The sequence below is a fragment of the Salvelinus namaycush genome, chromosome 29 (genome assembly GCF_016432855.1).
Source record: "Salvelinus namaycush isolate Seneca chromosome 29, SaNama_1.0, whole genome shotgun sequence".
Taxonomy (NCBI): Eukaryota; Metazoa; Chordata; class Actinopteri; order Salmoniformes; family Salmonidae; genus Salvelinus; species Salvelinus namaycush.
This window is the reverse complement of record NC_052335.1, coordinates 18,979,868-18,992,165: the sequence shown is the minus strand read 5'-3', so window position 1 is coordinate 18,992,165 and position 12,298 is coordinate 18,979,868. Positions and strand designations below refer to the sequence as shown.

Below are 12,298 nucleotides of genomic sequence, written 5' to 3'. Positions count from 1 at the left end.
TTTCGAGTCTCATAGCAAAGGATCTGAATACTTATGAAAATAAGGTATTTCTGTTTTTATTTTTTAATACATTTGCAAACAAATCTGAACCTGTTTTTGCTTTGTCATTATGGGGTAATGTGTGTAGATTAATGAGACATTTGTTATTTAATACATTTTAGAATAAGGCTGTAACGTGGAAAAAGTCAAGGGGTCTGAATTCTTTCAAAATGCGCTGTATTGTCCTTGAGATTTTCTTAAGGTTTTAATGCAACATGGGTGTTCTCTCTCACACTGTAGCCAACTCTTGACACTTCACATTTGCACATCCTTCGGTAAGGAATGTTTGTTAGATGTCATTGAAAAGAAGCAACTTTAATAACCAATACATTCTTTTGTGATAGAGAACAGTTATATCATATTATGAAAACATTGTCATTTCTTAACTATCCTATCTGTTAATTGTTTCCTTTGAGAAAATGTAAGAGCACTGTATTCTCATCAAGAGTTCAAAAGACTGGGTTTATGGTCTTCCTCTGAAAGAGGAGCGGGAAACAACCTCTGGATGCTGTTTACTCAGGGATTTTTATAGAGCTAGTGTCTCAGCCAGCGAAGAGCCCATACCTGGTGGGTGCATCCAGTTTTAAAGGGCTTGAAAAAGGTGGTGAAGAAACTTCTATGAAATACAGCTTTGACCTACTGTCCAAGATTATGTCAATGTGGACTCGGGACAGATTGTTAAACTTCTTTTGTTTTATGTCTTGTATGATATTTCTGGAAGTTAATGTGAAATCATTGTTTTATTTTTCCTCCCTAATCATGGGAACATGAATGAGACTTTCATTCCATTCCAGAAGAGAAAGCACAGTATGAAATTGAAGATGGTGCCGAAGAACATGGCTGAAGATTTACATTCTCCCAACCAATTGTGCAATTTTTTTTTTTGTTTTGTGTAACTTATTTTTTAAATTATTGTGTACATAATGTTGCTGCTACCGTCTCGTATGACCGAAAAAAACTTCTGGACATCAGAAAAGCGATTACTCATTGTGGACTGTAAGAAACTTTTTCCTTTAACGAGTCCTACAAGAAGGATATCCTGCTTTCACTGGAACAGGCACAGATCCACGCCTTTTGCGTGAAAAGACACCTGAAAAGGGGAAGCAGATCAGGGATCCTTCTGAGAATCTGTAGGCGAGCGAGTAAACTCCCATTGCCATCCGTTCTTCTTGCTAACCTGCAATCATTGGAAAATAACATTTGATTACCTACTATTAAGATTATCCTACCAACGGGACATTTAAAAACTGTAGCATCTTTTTTTTCACCGAGACGTGGCTGAACGAAGAAACGGACAATATAGAGCTAGCAGGATTTTCCATGCACCGGCAGAACAGAGACGCTACCTCTGGTAAGACACGGGGTGGGGGTGTGTGTCTTTTTGTCAATAACAGCTGGTGCGCGATGTCTAATATTAAAGAAGTCTCAAGGTATTGCTCGCCTGAGGTAGAGTACCTTATGGTAAGCTGTAGACCACACTGTCTACCAAGAGTTCTCATCTGTATTATTCGTAGCCGTCTATTTACCATCACAAAGCGAAGCTGTCACTAAGTCCGCTCTCAACCAACTCTCTATAAGGCCATAAGCAAAGAAGAAAATGCTCACCCAGAAGCAGCGCTCTTAGTGGCCGGGGACTTTAATGCAGGCAAACTTAAATCAGTTTTACCAAATTTTTACCAGCATGTCACATGTGCAACCAGGGGGGAAAAAATCCTAGACCACCTTTACTCCACACACAGAGATGCATTGAAAGCTCTACCCCACCCTCCATTTGGCAAATCTGACCACAATTCTATCCTCCTGATTCCTGCTTACAAGCAAAAACTAAAGCAGGAAGTACCAGTGACTCGCTCAATACGGAGGTGGTCAGATAACGCGGATGCTACACTACAGGACTGTTTTGCTAGCACAGACTGGAATATGTTCCGGGATTCATCTAATGGCATTGAGGAATACATCACCTCAGTCATCGGCTTCATCAATAAGTGCATCGACGACGACGTCCCCACAGTGACTGTACGTACATATCCCAACCAGAAGCCATAAATTACAGGCAACATCCGCATCGAGCTAGAGTTTTCGCTTTCAAGGAGCGGGAGACAAATCCGGACGCTTATAAGAAATCCCGCTATGCCCTCAGACGAACCATCAAACAAGCAAAGCGTCAATACAGGATTAAGATTGAATCCTACTACACCGGCTCTGACACTTGTCGAATGTGGCAGGGCTTGCAAACTATTACGAACTACAAAGGGAAACCCAGACGCGAGCTGCCCAGTGACGCGAGCCTACCAGACGAGTTAAATGCCTTTTTATGCTCGCTTCGAGGCAAGCAACACTGAAGCATGCACAAGAGCACCAGCTGTTCTGGATGACTGTGATAACTCTCTCGGTAGCCGATGTGAACAAAACCTTTTAAACAGGTCAACATTCACAAAGCCTGCTGGGCCAGACGGATTACCAGGACGTGTACTCAAAGCATGCGCGGACCAACTGTCAAGTGTCTTCACTGATATTTTCAACCTCTCCCTGACCCAGTCTGTAATACCTACATGTTTCAAGCAGACCACCACCAGGGAAGCGAAGGTAACCTGCCTAAATTATTACCGCACCATGTCACTCACGTCGGGAGCCATGAAGTGCTTTGAAAGGCTGGTCATGGCTCACATCAACAGCATCCTCCTGGAAACCCTAGACCCACTCTAATTCGCATACTGCCCCAAAAGATCCACAGATGACGCAGTCTCAATTGCACTCCACACCGCCCTGTCTCATCTGGACAAAAGGAACACCTATGTGAGAATGCTGTTCATCGACTACAGCTCAGCATTCAACACCATACTGCCCACGAAGCTCATCACTAAGCTAAGGACTCTGGGACTAAACACCTCCCTCTGCAACTGGATCCTGGACTTCCTGATGGGCTGCCCCCAGGTGGTAAGAGTAGGCAACAACACATCTGCCACGCTGATCCTTAACACTGCGGTCCCTCAGAGGTGTGTACTTACTCCCCTCCTGTACTCCCTGTTCACCCACGACTGCGTAGCCAAACACGACTCCAACACCATCATTAAGTTTGCTGATGACACAACAGTGGTAGGCCTGATCATCGACAACGATGAGACAGCCTATAGGAAGGAGGTCAGAGAACTGGCAGTGTGGTGCCAGGACAACAACTTCTCCCTCAATGTGAGCAAGACAAAGGAGCTGATCGTGGACTACAGGACAAGGCGGGCCAAACAGGCCCCCATTAACATCGACGGGGCTGTAGTGGAGCAGGTTGAGAGTTTCAAGTTCCTTGGTGTCCACATCACCAACGAACTATCATGGGCCAAACATACCAAGACAGTCGTGAAGAGGGCACGACAAAACCTTTTCCCCCTCAGGAGACTGAAAAGATTTGGCATGGGTCCCCAGATCCTCAACTTTCTACAGCTGCACCATCGAGAGCATCCTGACCGGTTCGCATCACTGCCTGGTATGGCGTCTGCTCGGCATCTGACCGTAAGGCGCTAGAGGGTAGTCCGTACAGCCAGTACATCACTGGAGCCAAGCTTCCTGCCATCCAGGACCTATATAATAGGCGGTGTCAGAGGAAAGCCCATTAAATTGTCACAGACTCCAGTCACCCAAGTTATAGACTGTTTTCTCTGCTACTGCACTGCAAGCGATAGCAGAGCAAGTCTAGGACCAAAAGGCTCCTTAATAGCTTCTACCCCCAAGCCATTAGACTGCTGAACAATTAATAAAAATCGCCATCGGACAATTTACATTGACACTCCCCCTCTTGTACACTGCTGCTACTCGCTGTTTGTTTGTTACCTATGCATAGTCACTTCACCCCCACCTACATTTACAGATTACCTCAACTAGCCTGTACCCCTGCACACTAACTCGGTACCGGTGCCCTCTGTATATAGCCTCGTTATTGTTATTTTTTATTTTAACCTACTTGGTAAATATTTTCTTCTTCTTGAACTGCACTGTTGGTTAAGGGCTTGTATGTAAGCATTTCACGGTAAAGTCTACACTTGTTGTATTCGGCGCATGTTGCAAATAAAGTTTGATTTGAAGAAACAAATCTTACATCGCACCATGTGGTTCTTTATCATTTCACCTCATGACAGTTTAATATCCACTAAGCTACACATTTTTAGGGAAACAAACAACCAATTATTATTATTTTGTGCAGAGGATGGATAATTAAGCCAATCTGTCTTTTTTGGTCTGGTATTGAAGATGAACTAAAGCATGCCCACAGCCGGGCCCTCAGCATATTGTCCAGCACACTTGGCTCGTTTTCTCCATTGTTAAATTAGCGTTCGGGGGGGGGGGGGGATTAGGGAGCGAAGGTGTGGTGGAAGAGATGGTCTGTATTTAGGCTATACACTGACGGGCCTCTGTTTCATGGAAACGCCAGTTGTTTTTCTTTTCCTGATTGCCGCTTTGGCCGTCTTTAACATTGCATTGTCAGTCACTTCAATGCACTAGCTGTTTGTTTTTGTTGTCCTACAGTGCCTATACAGACCTGATGAGTGTCAGTAGACCTAGTTCTCGTCTGTTAGGTTTGCTTTACCCCAAGGGTAAGAAACACATTTGTCACTCATTCTCTTTTGCAATGACAGCAAAACCATCAAAGAAGATGCAGCCTTTCATGGTAATATTGTCCTGACGTATTGAAAATGACTTTTGTGTTTGCTAAGCTGTTCTAGTACAACAGGGACTTCTAGAGAACCCCAGAGTAGTTTTAGTGGTGTTTTGTGATCCAAGCTGAATCCTTTGATTCAATTAGAAACGGCTGGCTAGACTTAATAGAAAGTCGGCACACTTCTAAGTTATGTTTTTAAAGTCCTTTGCTAACACAAGTAATGTACTGTGCTGCGTGTTACCTCGTTTAAAAAACAAAATTAAGCATAGGTTGAGATTTCATTTAAACATGAACAGTAAGTCCATTCAGGAGAGCAGAGGGCACCTGTTGAAATGTAATCAGTATTATTTGCTTTACTGATTTTATAAGGAAACCTCTCTAGCAGACTAACATCTCAGAGAGAGGTTGGCTCTGTGACAGTGAGTGGGCTTTGCGGCTGCATTTTTGGCCGCTGGCCACAACAAACCATTAAGACACAATATGGGCACAGCAATAATTTAATTTGTCAGCTGCATGCAGTGGTTGACCATACACAGACAATGAAGTTTTGACAAAGCAAACAAGTCACAGTTATACAAATAACAATTGTGTAAGTGAGTTTTCTAGTGTCTGTGTTACTGGTATTGTCATAGATGATTAATTGCCATGTAAGAGCGGTGTGATAAAGTAAACTGCCAGTTCTTTGCAACTGGCTTTGATGTTTCTGGTTAAATATCCTTTTGGTGAGTGGTGCTCAGCACAAGATTTATTGTCCAGCACTGTTGAAATGAAAGCGGTAAAATCCACCCTTGGTTGTTGTCCATGTAACGATCTGTGGGTGCATCTCCAGAGACACTCCACTCCACCATACTAGACTCTATTGAAGTGGAATCAGTGTCTGCGCTCTGCTGCATCCCAGGAATTAATTATTCACGCCATGGAAAGCCTCGCCTCACACGTTTCATGCACAGTACAGTACACAGGCTCCCTCTATGTATAGACTACGTCTGTGCTGTTCAGGAACCTAGGAGGAACGTTTTGTGTCAGATGAAAGATTGATAAGCTGAAAAGTCAAAGTGAATGTGCATTTTGAAACCTACTCTGTATTGATTGATTGCCCTTTGTAAAATGTTTGCCACTTACAGCCTGTGGTTTTTCAGGTTGAATGTGCCTACCTGCAGAACATCATTTACTTTTGTGTGATTTGATGCTGTTGTGTGTTTTTCAGATGAAGAAGGAGCTGACTGACAATGACTCAATCTCCCAGGAAGTTGTCGGCAATGCCCACATCGAAAACTATGCCTTAAAAATGTTCCTCTACGCTGACAACGAGGATCGATCTGGACGATTCCACAAGTAAGGCTACTTCTTCACTCACTGTCTTACTACCTGCTTAGCATGGGAAGAAGTCTTACTGTACTGTAGCTGCAGACAGCTCCCTGCCTCGTGAATCTCAGCATGGCAGTGGACTGTTTCCAATTTTCTGATTCCAATACGTAAGCCCTCATGATTACCATTTATTTTCACTGAACCTTGACACAAAATAATTACACTGTTGCTTTTGCACATGAAGGGTCCCTTCCAGAGTCTAAAATTAGCAACAAAGCCCTGTCTGTGTGAATAGATTGCCACAGGGGTAAGATGATTCCTATTGGCCATGCAGGTGTAGTGTTACAGGTCTGGCTGCCATAATGAGTGCGTCGTGGGCTCTGACATCAGCAGCAGGCTGGACAGTAGAGCAGAGTTTTCCAGGAACTGTGGGTGCCAGGTCAGGCCAGGCCAGCCAGGGTCTCCAGTACTGTAGGCAGGGACAGGATGCTGTCTCCTGTGTGCTGATTCCAGGCCCCAGATACAGCGCCAGACAGTCCTGAAAATGGGAGAGAAATAACATTTGCGTTTTGCAGCTAGTAGTTAAAGGCTTCATCCATTTTGCATATGTCTGTGTGCCCATTCATCTTGTGCAATGTAGCAATTGGGATGAAAAATGTTTTCTGCCTATATTTTAAGATGGCATGTTTTCACTAATCCGCTAATTTGTTTCTAAGCAATGAGCAATGTTTCATTGAAGCCCCATTGAACTCGCTACCCAACTGATGAGTGGAAGTCAAGTCAACAGTTCTGATGATTCACATTCTTCTCCCAACAAGTAAAACCTTGATATTTTGGGGATTCCATTGAGTATAAAGGGGTAATCATATAAGCATTGGACTTTTATCCAGCTATTATGTTGTTGGCCGGTTATGGTCTTTGTATGTTCAAAAGCTTAAATCGAGTCAGTGCCAAAGTGTTGACAAATCTAAATTGGTTTGGTTTCAACTTCTAAATTGATCAGGAGGCTTTAAATCCATCCGTTCCAGTGAAAGATTTATCCTTCAATTTAAAAAAAGATAGTGCATTAAAGTAGGGTCAGATAAAATATATCATAGCTGGAAGCGTGGAAGTCATTCACTGAGGTCTTGTGAGGCTCTCTGTCCAGAGCATTTGACATAATGCATGTAAATAGCCTGAGGCAGGCCCAATTTCTGTCCAATATGCTGACCTCTGCAGAGCCAGCCAGATAAAAGCCATGAAAGCACACACTGTTGTGTTGAGAATGCAGGCTAGAATGTGCTGTAAATGAACCTTCATGCTGTTTCATCCCTTTGTTTTCACATTTGCCTCCCCTTGCCCGCGACCCACCCCCTGCGTCACAAGAATCCAAATGCCAATGACGTTCATCAGATGTGTACAAGTGAGAAGTGGGCGGAGTTGGACTTCCAAATCTTTCAGTAATAGGCCTAGATCTCTTTTTGTCAACGTAGGCTAGTTGTCTTACTTCCAGCAATGTATTGTTATTCAAGATGCATTTTGTTTTCCTCTTCGTCTTACCATCTTGTTTCCACAACACGACAGTGAGACGTGCTACAAACCCACAAAAATATTGCTCAACCTTCAGTAAGGTCTGCTGAAGTAGCGGTCCGCCATGAATCGCCTCCCAGTGAACACCATCATAGTTAACCTCAGGTTCAGGTGAAGCGGTGTGGAAGGATTTACTGTGATCAACCCAGACATCAGGATGGTTTCCACGGTGCTCTGCAGTACTAGTATTTTGCAGACCATTAAATAGGAATGGATGAAGTGTGGTCAGCCTTTGATTAATGCTGGCCGCAGACGGAGAGGGAGTGGCTGCTCTGCACTGTGTGTTGAGGAAAGGTCGCCGTATGGTTTCTGGCTCACAAAATTATTTTTCTTAGGAGATTGAAAACATTAAATATACCCAGTGTTTAATAATTGATATTTGAACATGGAATGTACTTGAGGCCAATCTAGAGAGAGTTATATAGTATACCTATAGTATGTATTGATGACGTAATTTCTGTTTGTCTGGTAAAACTGGTGCCAGCAATATGTAGACAAATACGTACAACCACATTTGAAGAAATGTGAAAATACAAATAAAACACGCTTGTCTTCAAGTCGGGATAACGAGAAGTAGGCTATATTAATATTCCACTTCGGCACAAAAAAAGCTTTGATTTACAAGAAATTTGATCTACATAAACAAGCTATAAATGTTACGTTCTGTCATGTGTGGAGGTGCAGAGTTGAATGTTTATGGGAACTAATCCTGAATAGGAAACTTCCTTCAGCTTTTCAATACATTGGTCTACTTTCCACTCTGCTCTGCTCCACGACAAGCCTTACATTGACATGGCACACCTCTGCGCTGGAAGCCCCCAGAAAGCAAGCCCCTATGTTTCTGTGTTTTTACGGCCTTGTGTTTTATGCTTCCTGGAACCAGCTGTGGGATTTTATGACATTTTTCTTCCTGTCCTGTGATCTACACTGAATTCCCACAAGTGGTATCGCCTCTGAACTCTGACTCCAGACCCACAGTCCTCTCTTTTAGTGTCATGACTCGTGTCATAGTTTGATATTTACAGACCTGTTTGGTTCCTTGGATCCAATTATCATTCAAATTCATAAGAGACAAATACACATACACTACATGTCCAAAAGTCACCTGGCTCGCAGTCCACGTTCCAATTCATCCCAAAGGTGTTCGATGGGGTTGAGGTTAGGGCTCTGTGCAGGCCAGTCAAGTTCTTCTACACCGATCTCGACAAACCATTTCTGTATGGACCTTGCTTTGTGCACAGGGGCATTGTCATGCTGAAACAGCCAAAGGCCTTCCCCAAACTGTTGCCACAAAGTTGGAAGCACAGAATCGTCTAGAATGCTGTAGCATTAAGATTTCCCTTCACTGAAACTAAGGGGCCTAGCCCGAACCATGAAAAACAGCCCCAGACCATTATTCCTCCACCAACCTTTACAGTTGGTACTGTGCATTCAGGCAGGTGTAGCGTCCTCCTGGCATCCACCAAACCCAGATTCGTCCGTCGGACTGCCTGATGGTGAAGTGATTCATCACTCCAGAGAACGCATTTCCACCAATGGCGGCGAGCTTTACACCACTCCAGCCGATGCTTGGCATTGCACATGGTGATCTTAGGCTTGTGTGTGGCTGCTCGGCCATGGAAACCCATTTCATGAAGCTCCCGACGAACAGTTCTTGTGCCGACGTTGCTTCCATAGGCAGTTTGGAACTCAGTAGTGAGTGTTGCAGCCGAGGACGGATGATTTTTACGTGCTTCAGCACTCGGTGGTCCCATTCTATGAGCTTGTGTGGCCTGCAACTTCTCAGCTGAACCGTTGTTGCACCTAGACGTTTCCACTTTACAATAACAGCACTTACAGTTGACCGGGGCAGCTCTAGCAGGGGAGAAATTTGAAGAAAAGGTGGCATCCTATGATGATGCCACGTTGAAAGTCACTTCAGTAAGGCCATTCTACTGCCAACGTTTGTCTTAATAATAATAATATTTATTTATTTATTTGTATTGTCCATGGAGATTGCATGACTATATGCTTGATTTTATACACCTGTCAGCAACCGGTATGACTGAAAAAAACTGAATCCACTGATTTGAAGGGGTGTCCACATACTTTTGTGTATATATAGTGTATTTGATAATTATAGAATTATCCATGTTCTGTGACGCAGCCTAATCCGTTCTTGTAGAAGACATTTGTCACAGTTGGCAGGTTTAAAACACTTGGGTCTAATGACTTCAGTATGCCTTAATTAACTTTTTTTTTTTGTCTCTCTTTGTAGGAATATGATTAAGTCCTTCTATACATCTAGCCTTTTGTTAGATGTCCTGTCAGTTTTCGGCGAGTTATCGGAGGAGGTAAGTAAAAAATAAAAAAAATAAAAGCATTTTTGACATGTTTTTCACCTGGGATTCAAACCTGTGAGCTTTCAGTTACTGGCCCAACGTTCCTAATCACTAGGCTACCTGCAGCGCATACTATATTGAATACCCTTATCCTACTGTATAGGGCCTAGAAACTACTGTAACTACATCTTCCTTTTTATTTCAGCATATCAATTAATATGTGTGAAGTAATATGAACTGACTAGCCACAATTCCATCTGTCCATCAGTCTATGGCTGCTCTCAAAGACATAGAAAATCCAAGAGAAGGGAAAATATGAGGAATTTCTATTTGATCTACTCATTCCAGTCGTGAGATTACTGACTGGAAAACAGTGTGTTCCTGGAAACAGCTTGTAACATATAGAGCCTCTCCAGTCTAGAACTGTAGACAACTAGACATTACTAGACAGGGTGTTTCTCAGAATGCATACTACAGTGCTCCACACTCTCATGTTCCGAGTGCATTCTCCGACCACGTTCTTTTGACTACGTCCCTCTGAGGACGAGAGTGTGGAGAATGCACACAACAATACATTTGAGAAGCACTAGCACTCCCCCTACTGTGTCTGTATTACCTCAAGCCCCCTCATTCACAGGAACTTCTTTCAGCCAGCACAATGGCAACAATGGACGAAACAAGATATACACAAAGCAAACGCTTTACTTCATAAATATCAGCTAGATTTGTGAATTTTAATAATCTAGCTATCCAGCTAGTTAAACAGGCAAAAATTACCTAAAACTAATGTTATGCAAGGTAGATGTACCTTTTTCGTGTGTAGCTACCAATTCTTCATGGCTAGCCAGTTAGCTCCAACTGTCTTCCAGCCAGGACAACAATGGCAATAGAGACGAAACAAGACACACACACACACACACACACACACACACAAAGCAACTGTTTTATTTCATAACTATCAGCTAGCTATATGTGAATCCTAATAATGTAGCAAACCAGATAGTTTAACAGGCAAAAGTGACTGAAAATTTATATTATACAAGATATCAATTCTTTGTGGATAGCTAGCTAACAATTCTTCATGGCTAGCTAACAGTACTAGTAGCTAGCCAGTTAGCCCTATTGCCTTATTTTGGACTTGCTATCTACGGTATGTTGGCAGGTAAACATACCAAAATTAACACAGCATGTATTTATTAACATATCAAGATGAAATATTGTGGTCAGGCAACATGAGATGTGAATAGGCAACATTTAATTCCTTAGTAGGTGTGTATTTTCTCTCACTTCAGCTCAAATAATGGCTGCCATTGATTTCATTTTTTACGTGGTCGAGTCATATTTGTTTGCTTAGTTTCTATTGAAGCTTGCATCGATGCATGCTTCAAAATATGTACAAACGGAGTATGCATTTGTGAAGTGCCCTCCCGTGCTCTGTTTCGAATACTTTGATTTGGATTCTGACCCTCCGTGCTCCAATTTGCGTGCTCGGAGCACGGCAGTATGCATTTTGAGAAACACCCATAGACCCCATCTCAGCAGCTACAACTGTGGGCTTATTAAAGCTTCTCTCTCCATGGCTACAGATGGCTTTTCTACTGAGGGAAGTGGCCTGTGGCAGACAACAGACAATGTTTCATTGAGTGGCTTGTCTCTCCCTAAGGGCCAGGCATTTTCCTGCTGCAGATAGCTCATTGGAGAGGCTGCTTTACAACTCAGTTTTTTTTCTCTGTAACACTAACCCAGACAATGGAGTCTCACAGTTCCCTGCTCGCTGATTGCTGTATATACTTTTTTTATACAAAGCACGTCACGATGCATTGTGGGAGATTGGATTTCTTACAGAAAAAAAGGACATTTCATCACTAGAGAGTGGAGGACCCAAACTTTTAGAAAATGGTGATTGAGGGAGTATGTTGAGACTATTAAGTGTGAGCTCTAATCATAGCTACCATCAGTCCTAAACTTCCCCTCAGGGCTAGCATGTTGTTATCTCCAGGGATAATTTAGATTAGAACTATGATTGTGTGTGTTAGTTGCTTCAGAAAGAAATGTCTTCATTGTATTAATTTTGCTAAGTCATTTTGAAAGAAACCACCTGGATGTACTGGTTTGGAAGAACCCTTGTGGCTGAAGTGAATGTGTAGTTTAGGACATTGAAGTTTTGTTTTCTCCAAAGGAAGCTCCTCAATGAATTTCCATTTAATTAATCAACAGATAAGATTAACAGGCGGAGAACTTTTAAATTAGGTGCATAGAACTTCTAATGAATTTGGTGACCTGGGTGTTAGACCACAGTTATTGCTTCACCCACTCCCCTTCCATCCCTTTACCGTAAGCCTAAGGAAAATAAATATAGTCCTACCTTAAGCCTTTCATCCAGTCTCCATTGTTTAACTAATTGCTTTTAATT

General features: G+C 42.7%; 1 protein-coding gene across 1 annotated transcript in view; it reads left to right on the top strand.

Annotated features, from left to right (window-relative positions):
* LOC120024423 (vacuolar protein sorting-associated protein VTA1 homolog) overlaps window positions 1–12,298 on the top strand; it is a 51,545-nt gene that overhangs the window by 16,266 nt on the left and 22,981 nt on the right. Inside the window, exons 3-4 of the mRNA XM_038968664.1 lie at window positions 5,895–6,022; window positions 9,822–9,897. Of these exons, the coding sequence (XP_038824592.1) occupies window positions 5,895–6,022; window positions 9,822–9,897 (204 nt within the window). The remainder of the gene's footprint in view (window positions 1–5,894; window positions 6,023–9,821; window positions 9,898–12,298) is intronic.